Source organism: Aquarana catesbeiana, linkage group LG04, assembly GCF_042186555.1.
Source record: "Aquarana catesbeiana isolate 2022-GZ linkage group LG04, ASM4218655v1, whole genome shotgun sequence".
NCBI lineage: Eukaryota > Metazoa > Chordata > Amphibia > Anura > Ranidae > Aquarana > Aquarana catesbeiana.
Window position 1 is genome coordinate 574,738,364 of NC_133327.1, and position 16,988 is coordinate 574,755,351.

At 48.1% G+C, this 16,988-nt stretch overlaps 1 protein-coding gene across 3 annotated transcripts in view; it reads right to left on the reverse strand.

Annotated features, from left to right (window-relative positions):
* LOC141140678 (uncharacterized) overlaps positions 1-16,988 on the reverse strand; it is a 161,013-nt gene that overhangs the window by 56,462 nt on the left and 87,563 nt on the right. For all 3 annotated transcript variants that reach the window (XM_073628091.1, XM_073628090.1, XM_073628089.1), the window contains 2 exons: positions 4,711-4,809; positions 4,340-4,438 (listed from right to left, as the gene is read on the reverse strand). In XM_073628091.1, coding sequence (XP_073484192.1) covers positions 4,340-4,438; positions 4,711-4,809 — 198 coding nt within the window. The remainder of the gene's footprint in view (positions 1-4,339; positions 4,439-4,710; positions 4,810-16,988) is intronic.

The window sequence follows — 16,988 nt, forward strand, 5'->3', positions numbered from 1 at the left end:
ACGCTGAAGATAATTCTTAATGACATTGGCTGCTTATAAATATAGGTAGATACTTATCCATCATGCCCAGGGGCGTAGATAAGGGGGGGGGGGTCAGGGGTGTTCAAACTTCCCCCAGAGCATCCTGACAAAATGCACAGTGTCCCTGCTGTTTAGCCTCAGCATCAGCACAGCAGAAGCAATCAGAGTTTCGGAGTGCAGCAGCCAGCCCCCCTTCTATTGTGCTCCACCCCCTCAGTTTAATAAGGGGCCCCCCTGAAAAGCATGAAATTACTGCAAGGTCTCAGATGCTGGCAATTGACAGTGCACGGTTGAGGGAACTCCTAGACTGAAGGTATCATATGACACAGCTGAAGGGAGACTGGGGATGCAGAAGTTTTCATACTTCTGTGCCGTGCTGAATCTGAGGTCTGGTAAGTGGGGAGGCATCAATTTTCTGTTTTGGGAAGGAGGAAGTGAGAATTCCAGCCTGGGGGAGTTTCTTTTGGAGGGGGGCTAAGGAAAGGGGGGTGGGTTTGCTTTTGGAGAAGGGGGGAGTTTCTTGTAGAGAAGTTTACAGGGGTGGTTAATGGCAGGTATTTGCTTCTGGGAGGGAGTTTGATTGGATGAAGGGAGATTTTCTTCATAATTAGGAATCTTTGCTGGGGGAAAGGGTGTTGACTGTGGGAGATATTTTTGCTTTGGGGGGGTCGGTTTAGAGACGGGAGGTTTAATTTTTGGGGGGGATATTTGAGGGAGGGAGATATTTTACACTGGGAATCTTTGCTTGGGGAGGGAGGGTTCTTAGGAGGAGAGGGGTTTTTCTTTTCCTTTAAAAAGATGGGTTTTTTTTTAAATTATACTTACCCAGGTGGATGGAACATTGATCCAATGTTGCATCTGTCCCCAGCTGCTTCTAAGACAAACAACAGAGCGATCAAAGACCACTGATCACTCAGCCTTCCGTGAGCAGTGGTGACTGTCAGTCCATGGTTCTGCCCCCCTCCCCCACGCTCACTGGAATGCCAGGCTATGGAGGGGGCAGGACCAGCTGGCTCAGGGTCTCTGCGGCTCACTGAGCGGCTGGCTACCTGACTTTAAAGTTAGGATCTTTTCACAGCCTGGACCCGCTGAGCGATGTCAGCTGACAGCAGGCTATAGCTGGCTGTCGACTAAAAATGGGTCACAAAAGTGCAGAACAAACAGCACTCCCCTCCAGAAGAAGTACAACCAAGTGGTATGCCGTCCCTTCAGAGCGCATGCACTGGTGACATCATGGCTGCTTTTTATATGAATAGCTCCTAAACACCACAAGTTTAGGAGATATTCACTGTACCTACAGGTAAGTGTTATTATAGGCTTACTTGTAGGTACAAATTCAAAAGCTGGGTTTACTACAGTTTAAGACTGAATAAAAGCCAACCATATTGACCAGGTGCAAAGGACACCATCCTGTGGTAGGCAGTGCACAATATTTTTTTTTTATTTTTAGCTCTTAAAACATTTCATAAAATTTCTTAGGACACAGTTTTTTAAAGTTTAAATAAATCACTGAATTTACTGCCTACCACAATATGTTGCCTCTTGCACCTGCTCATCTTGCACAGTAAGGATAGCTAAAATCCAGTCTTGGGTCTCATTCATACATCCTACATGACCATGGTGCAGCAAGTATACTGCAAATACTTGCACCCAGGATAAGATGTTCTAATATCTGTACATTTGTACGCCTGAGTGATGGGCTAAAAAGAGCCAAGGCTGTCTGCTGCTGTAAACATGTATCCACATGTATCTGCACATCATAGGTGTGCGCAGCCTCTTGCATTAGGGTGTGCACCCCAAAGCTCAAATACATATGCATGTGTATATGTACTGATGGTGTCAGTAGGGCAGTGGACAGTGTCAGTAGTTTTATTTTATTCTTTTTAAAGTGTTTTATTTTGTAACATTTTTTTTAGGGATGAAATATCAGTGGTCTAAACAGGGGGGAATATGCACCACACAAGGCGATTAGGGTGTGCCCAGGCACATCTGGCACACCCTGTGCGCACACCTATGCTGCACATCCAGTGGTTACCTGCAGGTAGAGATACATTTTTGCCTTGGATAAAATCTCTCCGCATCCAGGGTCATAATTTTGTCCCTAACAGCAGTTAACCACTGTGACCCACAGTTTGTTAATGTGTCCCTCAGGCTTAATCGATGTGCGGAGTAATGTAGATGATACCGAACGTGCTGCAGGAGTGTCGGCAAGGGATGGAGCTCATCCCAGCTCCTGTAGTCACTAAAGGGAACAGAAAAGAAAATTTCTGGTGCCGCACATCATACTAAATTACCACTAATCACTAATGTACTAGTGATGGGAGAGACTTCCTCAGCCCGGGTTCCTGCCGGGCCACACCCCAACGTGTTTTGCTTTGTCTCCCGGAGCTTAAACATGGGGACCACTGGATGTGCAGATACATGTTAACAGCAGTGGCTCTTTTCAGAGCCCTCAGGTGAACAGGCTGATCAGCTGATCAGCTGACAAAAATTGGAACATCTGGGATCCTGGCTGTAGGTATTCATGGTATATTTGCCATTCCATGGCCATTTAGAACATTTGAATGAGATCTAAACCTGGTTCACACGGTAAGTTTTTTTAGTTCAACCCAGTGGGCTGAACAAAAAATAATCTAGGGAGCTTAGAAGGAGCTTGCTGTACTAATGAGTACACTACCGCACCACAACTGCGTGCATTGCCTTCTATTCAGTTGAATGGGGATCATTTTTGCTGCGCTGCATTGCAAAGCCTCGTGGCCCCACTATGTTGTCACATGTTTTTACCGTACCTCCCCAACATTAAAGTGTAAATGATGCCTTTAAGGTTGAAAGTCCAGAACCCCTCCCCCCCCTAGGAAAAAAATTATCTACGACCCTGATCATGTCATACCATCAGGGAGGTGTGTGACTGGCCCCAATTGTATTCTGCAGCAGGACAACATCTTCAAACATTTAACTAATGTCATTAAGAACTCTCTTTGCGTAAAGAAGAACAAGGAGTCCGGGATGTGATGGATGTGATGGTTTGGCCACCACAGAGCCCTGATCTCTACATCAGCGAGTCTGGGATTACAGGCAGAGACAGAAGGATTTGAGGCAGCCTACATCCACACAAGATCTGTGCTTAGTACCCCAAGATGTTTGGAACAACCTACCTGCCGAGTTCCTTCAAAAACTGTGTGCAAGTGTACCTAGAAGAATTGATGCTGTTTTGAAGGCAAAGTGTGGTCACACCAAATATTGTATCTACAGTATGCATAAAATGTACAACACAAAGACAGTTTCGAGCATCCTCAACCTTCATCATGTTCACATGACTGAAATTTTTTTTGATATTCAGCATTTTGTAGTGCAACATCTATCTTTGGGAAGTTATACTACAAAGCAGAGTAGAACCTATTGGCGGAGTGCACCCACTGATGATCATTAAAATACTCCTGTGCTTACCCCATCTAATATATATTGTATATGTATGTCTCTCAGGTATCTTAGAGATGTTCACCTTTCGGCAGCAGTGTCTTGATGTTCCTCGGGCTCTGTCACCGTGCCCTTTGCTTGAGTCTCTGGACCAGGGTTTCTCAACCAGGGTTCCTCCAGAGGTTGCTAGGGGTTCCTTGAGCAGTGAGCCATTTCTGCCTCTTAGATAAGTTCCCACTGACACTATTCATCTTTTTAGCTACCTGTAAGGAGGTAATTCTTCCCAATGACCACAAATGTAAGGAGCACTCTTCTCACTGACCATCACTCTAATGTATCAAGAGTTGTAGATATAGTAATTCTTCGCAGGCGTTCCTTGAGATCGGAAAGTTAATTCATTGGCATATACTTAGAGAACCCCAGCACCACTGTACATCTGCTAAAAGGCCAGCGTGTTTCTGTGTGTGTTGGGAAAGCACACAATTCTACATATGTTACCACACAGTAATGTTAACTTTAATGCCAAATATGTACATAGGTTTTAAAGATGAGTATTTTTGTGCTTATTGCTTATGTAATAATTGTTAAAGACTATAATACATTTTATAATACAGGGTAAAGTGTGTGTCTATATATACACAGTATATATCAAATGAATTTACATATAACATGTACACCAGGAAGACAGTTTTGAGCATCCCTGCCCCTCATCATGTTCACATGACTGGAAAAAAAAATGTTGATTTAAAAGTGCAATGTCTATCTTTGGGACTTTATACTACAAATCAGAGTGGAACCTAATGGCGGAGTGCACCCACTGATGATCATTAAAAGACTCCCAAGCAGCTTACCCCATCTAATAAATACTGTATGTGTGTGTGTGTATCTTGGGGATGTTCACCTTTCAGCAGCAGTGTCTTGATGTTCCTCAGGCTCTGTCACCTTACCCTTTGCTTGGGTCCCTGGAGTGATCTTCTCTGGAAAAATCTTGGGCACACCACTGTAAACATTAAATAATGCATGCAGAGATTTAAAGTGGCATTCTACCCGCAAGAGATAGCTTCCATTCTGGATGCAGTTGGCTGAGCATTGATCCCACAATAGGTATATACTGGGAGAACCTCCTCACCCTCAGCTCCACTGAGAATGAGTTAAATAACCGGTAAAAATGTTTATATTCAGTATTTTGCAGATCAACGTCTACCTTTTAGACTTTATACTACAAATATGTGACTTTATAATACTATATGTGTATGTATCGCAGATGTTCACCTTTCAGCAGAAGTGTCTTGATGTTCCTCGGGCTCCATCACCGTGCCCTTTGCTTGCGTCTCTGGAGTGATCTTCTCTGGGATAATCTTGGGCAAACCACTATAAACATGAAACAATGTAGAGATTTAAATTAGCTTTCTACCCACAAGAGTTAGCTTCCATTCTGGATGTAGTTGGCTGAGGATTGATCCCACAATGGGTACATACTGGGAGATCTTCCTGACCTTCAGTGCTGCTGTACTTCTGCTACAAGGGCAGTACATTTATAAGTGTGTTGGGAAAGCATACAATTCTGCGCATGTTTACGAAACATAGTATTATGAACTTAGCTTTAATGTCAAATATGAACATAGGGTATAAAGATGAATATTTTTGTGTTTATTGCTTATGTAATAATTGTGAAAGACTATGGTGTTGATTTACTAAAGGCAAATTGACTGTGCACTCTGCAAGTGCAATTGCTCCAGAGCTTAGTAAATAAGGTAAAGCTTCACTTTGCAAAGAATACCCAATCATGTGCAAAGGAAATGAAAAAAACTGCATTTTTGCTTGCACATGATTGGATGATGGAAGTCAGCAGAGCTTCTGCTCATTTACTAAGCTCTGGAGCAACTGCACTTGCAAGTGTACAATCCATTTGCCTTTAGTAAATCAACCCCTAAAATGCATTGCATAAAACAGGATACACTGTGAGGTTGATTTACTAAAGGCAAATATGCTGTGCAATGCAAGTGCACTTTAAGTGCATTTGCTCTAGATCTGAGGGGAAGCTCTGCTGGTTTCTATCATCCAATCATGCACAAACAAAAATGCTGTTTTTTATTTTCCTTGCATGTGATTGGGTATTCTTTGCAAAGTGTAGTTTTACCTAATTTACTAAGCTCTGGAGCAAGTGCTCTTGCAGTACACAGTATATTTGCCTTTAGTAAATCAACCCCAAGGTGTTTATATACAGTACCGTGCAAAGGTTTTAGGCAGGTGTGAAGAAACACTCTGTAAAGTAGGAATGTGATGTCACCTGGTGACCCTGTCCCTTATGACGTCACAGTCCCATCATGCCCTGGGAGGTGACCTCATAAGGGGCGGAGTTACCAGATGACATCACTCCGTGACCACGCCCATGCCTCTATAAGTCGTTGCGCACTGCGCACATGGCATTACATCGGGAGAGAGCGTCGTGTCAACATCGGAAGAAGAGAAGAGGGAAGAAGACGACGGAGAAGACCGGGCCACCACTAGCAAGAGAGCGGCAAAAGAGCAGAAGATAGCGGAGCAGCCCGGCAGAAGAACAGGAGGGCGGGAGAAGAACTGGACACTGGGAGAAGAGGCTGGAGAAAGCGGAGAAGTCGGAAGAGACCCCCAAAGTCGGAAGAAGACCCCCGGAGCTGCCTAATAAATTACTTTAAAAACCTGTGTAGTGTGTTTTTTTATTGACACTTTTTCCCCCCAGGTGAATAGGTAGGGGTACGATGTACCCCATACTCATTCACATAGGGTGGGGGGCCGGGATCCGGGGGCCTTCTTATTAAAGGGGGCTCCCGGATTCCGATAAGCCCCCGCCCGCAGACCCCGACAACCAATGGCCAGGGTTGTCGGCAAGAGGCCCTTGTCCTCATCAACATGGGGACAAAGTGCTTTGGGGTAGGGGGGCTGCAGGGCGCCCCCCTTCCCCAAAGCACCCCCCCATGTTGCTGGGCATGCGGCCTGGTATGGTTCAGGAGGGGGGCGCTCGCTCGTCCCCACCCCCTTTCCTGACCGGCCGGGCTGTGTGCTCGGATAGGGGTCTGGTATGGATTTGGGGGGGACCCCCACGCCGTTTTTTTCGGCATAGGGAGTTCCCCTTAAAATCCATACCAGACCTAAGGGCCTGGTATGCTCCTGGAGGGGGAACCCATGCCAGTTTTTTATTTAAAATTTGGCGTGGATTTCCCCCTCATAATCTTTTCTTTTTCCTGTAAAGTCGCTTCACTATAGATAAGGATCCGACTTGGAGGTGACTTCCATTGAATTCTATGGGTACAGGTCACCTAGAAGTCGCCTTGAAGTAGTACAGGAACTTTTTCTGAAGTCGGAGCGTCTTCAGTAGTATACATTAAGACGGCTCTCATTGACTATAATGCAATTCCCAAAGTCAAGCGACTTTGGGCGACTTGAGGGCTGACAAGTCGGATCTCAAGTCGTAGTGTGAACCGACCCTTAGAGTCAGGTTTATGATTAACCAATTATAACAAGAAGGTTCTAAGGAACTGCTAAACTCTGTTACTAAGGTGAGGTTGTAGAAGACAGTTTCATATCATGTCATACATCATGGCAAGGCTAAGCACAGCAACAAGACACAAGGTAGTTATACTGCATCAACAAGGTCTCTCCCAGGCAAAAATTTCAAAGCAGACTGGGGTTTCAAGATCTGCTGTTCAAGCTCTTTTGAAGAAGCCCAACTAAATGGGCAACACTGAGGACCGTAGACGCACTGGTCTGCCAACAAAAACTTAATGCAGTGGATGAAGACAAATCATGGTTCCTTCCCTTCCATATCAGAAGAACACCAGCAGTGCCATCAGCACAGAACTGCCAGTAACCAGTGGGACCCCAGTATACCCATCTACTGTCCGGAGAAGTCTAGCCAGAAGTGGTTTACATGGAAGAATTGCAGCCAAAAAGCCATACCGTCGACATGGAAACAATGCAATGTGACTCAAGTATTCACGAAAACATAGGAACTGGGGTGCAGAAAAATGGCAGTAGGCGCTCTGAACTGATGAGTTAAATTTAAAATATTTGGCTGTAGCAGGAGGCAGTTTGTTTGCCAAAGGGCTGGAGAGTGGTACAATAATGAGTGTCTGCAGACAACAGTGAAGCATGGTGGAGGTTCGTTGGAAATTGGGGCTCCATTTCTGCAAATGGAATTGGAGATTAGGTCAGGATCAATGGTGTCCTCAGTGCTGAGAAATACGGGCAGATACTTATGCTTAATGCCATACTATCAGGGAGGCATATTTATTCTGCAGCAGGACAATAACCCCAAACATACAGTCAATCTCATTAACTGGTTCCCGACCAGCCGCCGCAGTTTTACTGTGGCAGAACGGCACTGGCGGGCAAAACAACGTTACCTTGCAGCGCCCGCAACGATCGGATTCATTTCAGAACCGATCAGTCTCCAGGCCCAGGCCAATGATTTCTGATCTGGACCTGCTGATCAGTTCCCTTCACGCAGACATGACAGTCCAAATTCAAGCCACAACCAGTGTTGTGGAGAAACCCCTCTGTGTCCATAAATCCAACCTTAACATGGGAGGGGTGGACCTCAACGACCAATTGTTGGCGCTGTACCTAATTGCCCGTAAGGCCAGACGCTGGTATAAAAAAGTGTCTGTATATTTATTCCAATTGGCTCAGCCGAATGCTTATGTGCTATACAAAGCTTCAGGATGAACCGGATCCTTCCTTAAATTCCAGGAAGAGATAATCACAGCCCTTCTGTTTCCAGACGGTGCTGTGGCCCAACTTCCCAATTCCAAAAGCAGTGAGCCATCTGCACGAGAGGCATTTTCCGTATGTCCTCCCTGGTAACCCTATCCAAAGAAATCCCCAAATAAAATGTTGTGCCTGCAGAAAACGCCGATATAGGCGTGACTCATGCTTTTATTGTCCCTCCTGTCCTGACCAACCTGGTCTTTGCATTGGTGAATGTTTTGAATGCTACCACACACTAGTGGAGTATTAGCGGAGGGTACAGCATTGTACAGTCCTAGGGCACACTTACATAGGGTCTCGAAAGATGAGATGGCCATCACATTTTGAGAGACCCTACTCTGGAACGTTTACAGTTTATATAAAAGTGTAAAAAAACACAAAAAAAAACCACACAAAAAAATATAAAAGCCAAAAATAGTTGTGGTTTTATTGTTATATTGTTACTTTTTACTATGTTTTATGGTATGGTATGTCTTACTGTTTTACTGTAATGTTACTTTGTTTTATTGTTAACCATCATTTGCTTAGCAGGTAAGCCATTCAGCTGCAGCTATCTTGACATTTCATGGCCTCCGAAACTGTGATAGTTAGTGAGGAAGTGAAATCACCATTTTACGCCCTTAGAAAGCCTGAAGGCGGTGATTGGTTTTCAGGGTCCTGTAAACGTTCCAGAGACCCTACTCTGGAACGTTTACAGTTTATATAAAAGTGTAAAAAAAAACAAAAAAAACACACAAAAAAATATAAAAGCCAAAAATAGTTGTGGTTTTATTGTTATATTGTTACTTTTTACTATGTTTTATGGTATGGCATGTCTTACTGTTTTACTGTAATGTTACTTTGTTTTATTGTTAACCATCATTTGCTTAGCAGGTAAGCCATTCAGCTGCAGCTATCTTGACATTTCATGGCCTCCGAAACTGTGATAGTTAGTGAGGAAGTGAAATCACCATTTTACGCCCTTAGAAAGCCTGAAGGCGGTGATTGGTTTTCAGGGTCCTGTACACAGCTAGGCTCCCAAAAAGTCTCATGTGTTATACCCGTACTCAGGAGAAGCAGCAGAATGTATTTTGGGGTGTAATTTCACATATGCAAATGGCATGTTTGAGCAATATATAATTTAGTGACAACTTTGTGAAAAAAAAAATGATTGTAATTTTCCCGAAACTTGTGGCAAAATATAAAATATTCCATGGACTCAACATACCTATCGGCAAATAGCTTTGGGTGTCTACTTTCCAAAATGGGGTCATTTAGGGGGGGGGGGTGCTATTTTGGCATTTTATGGCCTTCAAAACTGTGATAGGTAGTGAGGAGCGAAATCAAAAATTTACGCCCTTGGAAATCCTGAAGGTGATGCTTGGTTTTCGGGGTCCTGTACGCGGCTAGGCTCCCAAAAAGTCTTACACACAGGGCCGGTCCCAGGCGGGTGCACGGGGTGCAGTGCACCCAGGCGCCAGAGAGGTGGGGGCGCTGAAGCGCCAGAGTGCTCCCCTCCCTCCTCATTCTCCCCTCCGTGCTTCTGGACACTTCTGGATAGCTCTGTCCGCAGGTCACCGCCGCGGAGCGGCCGCTGTGCTTTTCACTGGTAGAGCCCGTCCCCCCTCCCTCCTCCTCCTGTCAGAGGAGAGCAGCCACCGGAGATCGGAGCAGCTGGTCTCTGTGTTGAGAGAGACCAGCCGCGGCCGCGCAGTGACTTCGCTGGGGGGAGGAGGGGGGGGGGCGGCCCGACGGGCCCGTGCCTGCAGCCTGACACAGGTTCTCTCCTCTGTCTCTCACTCCCGCCTAAGCTGCTGCCTGGCTGTCTCGATCTGTTCTTCACCCGGGCGGCGCGGCTTCACACTGTCCTATCTAGCTGCCGCACGGGTGTTATGTGTCTGTACTGATAGAGGGAGGTTTGTCCCTGGGGCGGTCTGTACTAATGGGGGGTTGTCCTGGGGGGTCTGTACTAATGGGGGGTTGTCCTGGGGGTCTGTACTAATGGGGGGGTTGTCCTGGGGGGTCTGTACTAATGGGGGGTTGTCCTGGGGGTCTGTACTAATGGGGGGTTGTCCTGGGCGTCTGTACTAATGGGGGGCTGTCCTGGGGGGTCTGTACTAATGGGGGGGTTGTCCTGGGGGGTCTGTACTAATGGGGGGTTGTCCTGGGGGTCTGTACTAATGGGGGGTTGTCCTGGGGGTCTGTACTAATGGGGGGTTGTCCTGGGGGTCTGTACTAATGGGGGGGCTGTCCTGGGGGGTCTGTACTAATGGGGGGTTTCCTGGGGGTCTGTACTAATGGGGGGGCTGTCCTGGGGGGTCTGTACTAATGGGGGGGCTGTCCTGGGGGGTCTGTACTAATGGGGGGGCTGTCCTGGGGGGTCTGTACTAATGGGGGGGTTGTCCTGGGGGGTCTGTACTAATGGGGGGTTGTCCTGGGGGTCTGTACTAATGGGGGGTTGTCCTGGGGGGTCTGTACTAATGGGGGGTTGTCCTGGGGGGTCTGTACTAATGGGGGGTTGTCCTGGGGGTCTGTACTAATGGGGGGTTGTCCTGGGGGTCTGTACTAATGGGGGGTTGTCCTGGGGGTCTGTACTAATGGGGGGTTTCCTGGGGGTCTGTACTAATGGGGGGGCTGTCCTGGGGGGTCTGTACTAATGGGGGGGTTGTCCTGGGGGGTCTGTACTAATGGGGGGCTGTCCTGGGGGGTCTGTACTAATGGGGGGGTTGTCCTGGGGGGTCTGTACTAATGGGGGGTTGTCCTGGGGGTCTGTACTAATGGGGGGGTTGTCCGGGGGGGTCTGTACTAATGGGGGGTTGTCCTGGGGGGTCTGTACTAACGGGGGGGGTTGTCCTGGGGGGTCTGTACTAATGGGGGGTTGTCCTGGGGGGTCTGTACTAATGGGGGGGTTTCCTGGGGGTCTGTACTAATGGGGGGGCTGTCCTGGGGGGTCTGTACTAATGGGGGGGCTGTCCTGGGGGGTCTGTACTAATGGGGGGGCTGTCCTGGGGGGTCTGTACTAATGGGGGGGCTGTCCTGGGGGGTCTGTACTAATGGGGGGGTTGTCCTGGGGGGTCTGTACTAATGGGGGGTTGTCCTGGGGGTCTGTACTAATGGGGGGTTGTCCTGGGGGGTCTGTACTAATGGGGGGTTGTCCTGGGGGGTCTGTACTAATGGGGGGTTGTCCTGGGGGTCTGTACTAATGGGGGGTTGTCCTGGGGGGTCTGTACTAATGGGGGGTTGTCCTGGGGGTCTGTACTAATGGGGGGTTTCCTGGGGGTCTGTACTAATGGGGGGGCTGTCCTGGGGGGGTCTGTACTAATGGGGGGGTTGTCCTGGGGGGTCTGTACTAATGGGGGGCTGTCCTGGGGGGTCTGTACTAATGGGGGGGTTGTCCTGGGGGGTCTGTACTAATGGGGGGTTGTCCTGGGGGTCTGTACTAATGGGGGGGTTGTCCGGGGGGGTCTGTACTAATGGGGGGTTGTCCTGGGGGGTCTGTACTAACGGGGGGGTTGTCCTGGGGGGTCTGTACTAATGGGGGGTTGTCCTGGGGGGTCTGTACTAATGGGGGGGTTGTCCTGGGGGTCTGTACTAATGGGGGGTTGTCCTGGGGGTCTGTACTAATGGGGGGGTTGTCCTGGGGGTCTGTACTAATGGGGGGTTGTCCTGGGGGTCTGTACTAATGGGGGGGTTGTCCTGGGGGGTCTGTACTAATGGAGGGGGAGTTGTCTTGGGGGGTCTGTACTAATGAAGGGGGGTTGACCTGGGGGGGTCTGTACTAATGAAGGGGGGGATTTGTCCTGGGGGGTCTGTACTAATGGAGGGATTTGTCCTGGGGGTCTGTACTAATGGAGGGGGGTGTTTGTCCTGGGGGTCTGTACTAATGGAGGGGGGTGTTTGTCCTGGGGGTCTGTACTAATGGTGGGGGGTTGTCCTGGGGGGGTCTGTACTAATGGAGGGGGGTTGTTCTGGGGGAGTCTGTACTAATGGAGGGGGTGTTTGTCCGGGAGGGTCTGTACTAATGGAGGGGGGATGTCCTGGGGGGGTTTGTACTAATGGAGGGGGGTTTGTCCTCTTGGGGGGTCTGTACTATTGGAGGGGGGTTTGTCCTGGTGGGCGGTCTGTACTAGAGGAGGGGGGTTTGTCCTGGTGGGCGGTCTGTACTAGAGGAGGGGGGTTTGTCCTGGGGGGTCTGTACTAATGAAGGGGGGATTTGTCCTGTGGGGGTCTGTACTAGTGGAGGGGGGGTTTTCCTGGGGGGTCTGTAGTAATGGTGGGGGTTTGTCCTGGGGGGGACTGTACTAATGGAGGAGGGTTTGTCCCGGGGGTCTGTACTAATGAAGGGGGGATTTGTCCTGTGGGGGTCTGTACTAGTGGAGGGGGGTTCTCCTGGGGGGTCTGTACTAATGGAGGGGGTTTGTCCTGGGGGGTCTGTACTAATGAAGGGGGGCTTTGTCCTGGGGGGTCTGTACTAATGAAGGGGGGCTTTGTCCTGGGGGGATCTGTACTAATGGAGGGGGGTTGTCCTGGTGGGGGTCTACTAATGGAGGGGGGTGGTTTGTCCTGGGGGGGTCCATACTGATGAAGGGGGGTCTGTACTGAGAGAGGGGTTTATACTTAGTGGGGGGTCTGCACTGACGAAGGGGGGACTAAAGTTGGTGGAAGGAGGGTGACACCATGCTATACCGCACTGGTGACACCAACCCTAGTGCCGTCACTGCAGCTGCGGGCTCTCCTTTCGCCCCTTCCCCTCCCTCTCCCTCTCCTCCGCACGTGCACTGCTATACTAGTGAGTGGCACTGGCCAGCACAGCCTCCCACTACGTTTCTTCCCCCGCCTTTATATCAGCTAGGGAAAAATAGAATAGAAAAAGGAGAAGAGGATTGTGGGACATGTAGTCCCGAGGACTGGCAGCCCCACTGTAACACGGAAACTGCAGCCCACACAGCAGGCTCAGCTGAATGGGAGAGAGAGAGAGAGATACAGGAGCCTGGGAAAGCTTTCAGGGAAGTACACCCAGGACTCCAGAGGGAGAGGGCAGTGCTGAGGGAACACCATCAGAGAGGAAACCCCACTGCCCTACGCCACCAGAGTGAAAGACACACAGCCTGGTGCCATCCCTGGCAGAGAAAGGAATGGAGTCATTGCCAGAATACAGATCTGGGTTCTACCCAGCGGAGTCACCATGGGCAATTCAGAGTGAGCTGACTCCTGATCAGAGGAACCATCACTGGGTCAGGTGAGAGGGCCGATCGGCCATTATCTACTAACGTCCATAGGAACTGCAGTCTCTGACCATCTCCTGTATCATATTATGTCTTCAGTCTCTGACCTTCTCTTGTATCATGTCTTCAGTCTCTGACCTTCTCTTGTATCATGTCTGCAGTCTCTGACCATCTCCTGTATCATGTCTGCAGTCTCTGACCTTCTCTTGTATCATGTCTGCAGTCTCTGACCATCTCTTGTATCATGTCTGCAGTCTCTGACCATCTCCTGTATCATGTCTGCAGTCTCTGACCATCTCCTGTACTATGTCTGCAGTCTCTGATCATCTCCTGTACCATGTCTGCAGTCTCTGATCATCTCCTGTACTATGTCTGCAGTCTCTGATCATCTCCTGTACCATGTCTGCAGTCTCTGATCATCTCCTGTACCATGTCTGCAGTTTCTGATCATCTCCTGTACCATGTCTACAGTCTCTGACCATCTATTCTATCTTGTCTGTAGTCTCTGACCATCTCCTGTATTATGACTGCAGTCTCTGACCATCTCCCGTATCATGTCTGCAGTCTCTGACCATCTCCTGTACTATGTCTGCAGTCTCTGACTGTCTCTTGTATCATGTCTACAGTCTCTGACCATCTCCTGTACTATGTCTGCAGTCTCTGATCATCTCCTGCACCATGTCTGCAGTCTCTGACCACCTCCTGTACTATGTCTGCAGTCTCTGACTGACTCTTGTATCATGTCTACAGTCTCTGACCATCTCCTGTACTATGTCTGCAGTCTCTGATCATCTCCTGTACCATGTCTGCAGTCTCTGATCATCTCCTGTACTATGTCTGCAGTCTCTGATCATCTCCTGTACCATGTCTACAGTCTCTGATCATCTCCTGTACCATGTCTGCAGTCTCTGATCATCTCCTGTACTATGTCTGCAGTCTCTGATCATCTCCTGTACTATGACTGCAGTCTCTGACTGTCTCTTGTATCATGTCTACAGTCTCTGACCACCTCCTGTACTATGTCTGCAGTCTCTGACTGTCTCTTGTATCATGTCTACAGTCTCTGACCATCTCCTGTACTATGTCTGCAGTCTCTGAACATCTCCTGTACCATGTCTGCAGTCTCTGAACATCTCCTGTACCATGTCTGCAGTCTCTGATCATCTCCTGTACTATGTCTGCAGTCTCTGACCATCTCTTGTATCATGTCTGCAGTCTCTGACCATCTCCTGTACTATGTCTGCAGTCTCTGATCATCTCCTGTACTATGACTGCAGTCTCTGACTGTCTCTTGTATCATGTCTACAGTTTCTGACCATCTCCTGTACTATGTCTGCAGTCTCTGATCATCTCCTGTACCATGTCTGAAGTCTCTGATCATCTCCTGTACTATGTCTGTAGTCTCTGACCATCTCCTGTATTATGTCTGCAGTCTCTGATCATCTCCTGTACTATGTCTGCAGTCTCTGATCATCTCCTGTACCATGTCTACAGTCTCTGATCATCTCCTGTACCATGTCTGCAGTCTCTGATCATCTCCTGTACCATGTTTACAGTCTCTGACCATCTATTCTATCTTGTCTGTAGTCTCTGACCATCTCCTGTATTATGTCTGCAGTCTCTGACCATCTCTTGTATCATGTCTGCAGTCTCTGACCATCTCCTGTACTATGTCTGCAGTCTCTGACTGTCTCTTGTCTACAGTCTCTGATCATCTCCTGTACCATGTCTGCAGTCTCTGATCATCTCCTGTACCATGTTTACAGTCTCTGACCATCTATTCTATCTTGTCTGTAGTCTCTGACCATCTCCTGTATTATGTCTGCAGTCTCTGACCATCTCCTGTACTATGTCTGTAGTCTCTGACCATCTCCTGTATTATGTCTGCAGTCTCTGATCATCTCCTGTACCATGTCTGCAGTCTCTGATCATCTCCTGTACTATGTCTGCAGTCTCTGATCATCTCCTGTACCATGTCTACAGTCTCTGATCATCTCCTGTACCATGTCTGCAGTTTCTGATCATCTCCTGTACCATGTCTACAGTCTCTGACCATCTATTCTATCTTGTCTGTAGTCTCTGACCATCTCCTGTATTATGACTGCAGTCTCTGACCATCTCCCGTATCATGTCTGCAGTCTCTGACCATCTCCTGTACTATGTCTGCAGTCTCTGACTGTCTCTTGTATCATGTCTACAGTCTCTGACCATGTCCTGTACTATGTCTGCAGTCTCTGATCATCTCCTGCACCATGTCTGCAGTCTCTGACCACCTCCTGTACTATGTCTGCAGTCTCTGACTGACTCTTGTATCATGTCTACAGTCTCTGACCATCTCCTGTACTATGTCTGCAGTCTCTGATCATCTCCTGTACCATGTCTGCAGTCTCTGATCATCTCCTGTACTATGTCTGCAGTCTCTGATCATCTCCTGTACCATGTCTATAGTCTCTGATCATCTCCTGTACCATGTCTGCAGTCTCTGATCATCTCCTGTACTATGTCTGCAGTCTCTGATCATCTCCTGTACTATGACTGCAGTCTCTGACTGTCTCTTGTATCATGTCTACAGTCTCTGACCACCTCCTGTACTATGTCTGCAGTCTCTGACTGTCTCTTGTATCATGTCTACAGTCTCTGACCATCTCCTGTACTATGTCTGCAGTCTCTGAACATCTCCTGTACCATGTCTGCAGTCTCTGAACATCTCCTGTACCATGTCTGCAGTCTCTGATCATCTCCTGTACTATGTCTGCAGTCTCTGACCATCTCTTGTATCATGTCTGCAGTCTCTGACCATCTCCTGTACTATGTCTGCAGTCTCTGATCATCTCCTGTACTATGACTGCAGTCTCTGACTGTCTCTTGTATCATGTCTACAGTTTCTGACCATCTCCTGTACTATGTCTGCAGTCTCTGATCATCTCCTGTACCATGTCTGAAGTCTCTGATCATCTCCTGTACTATGTCTGTAGTCTCTGACCATCTCCTGTATTATGTCTGCAGTCTCTGATCATCTCCTGTACTATGTCTGCAGTCTCTGATCATCTCCTGTACTATGTCTGCAGTCTCTGATCATCTCCTGTACCATGTCTACAGTCTCTGATCATCTCCTGTACCATGTCTGCAGTCTCTGATCATCTCCTGTACCATGTTTACAGTCTCTGACCATCTATTCTATCTTGTCTGTAGTCTCTGACCATCTCCTGTATTATGTCTGCAGTCTCTGACCATCTCTTGTATCATGTCTGCAGTCTCTGACCATCTCCTGTACTATGTCTGCAGTCTCTGACTGTCTCTTGTCTACAGTCTCTGATCATCTCCTGTACCATGTCTGCAGTCTCTGATCATCTCCTGTACCATGTTTACAGTCTCTGACCATCTATTCTATCTTGTCTGTAGTCTCTGACCATCTCCTGTATTATGTCTGCAGTCTCTGACCATCTCTTGTATCATGTCTGCAGTCTCTGACCATCTCCTGTACTATGTCTGTAGTCTCTGACCATCTCCTGTATTATGTCTGCAGTCTCTGATCATCTCCTGTACTATGTCTGCAGTCTCTGATCATCTCCTGTACTATGTCTGCAGTCTCTGATC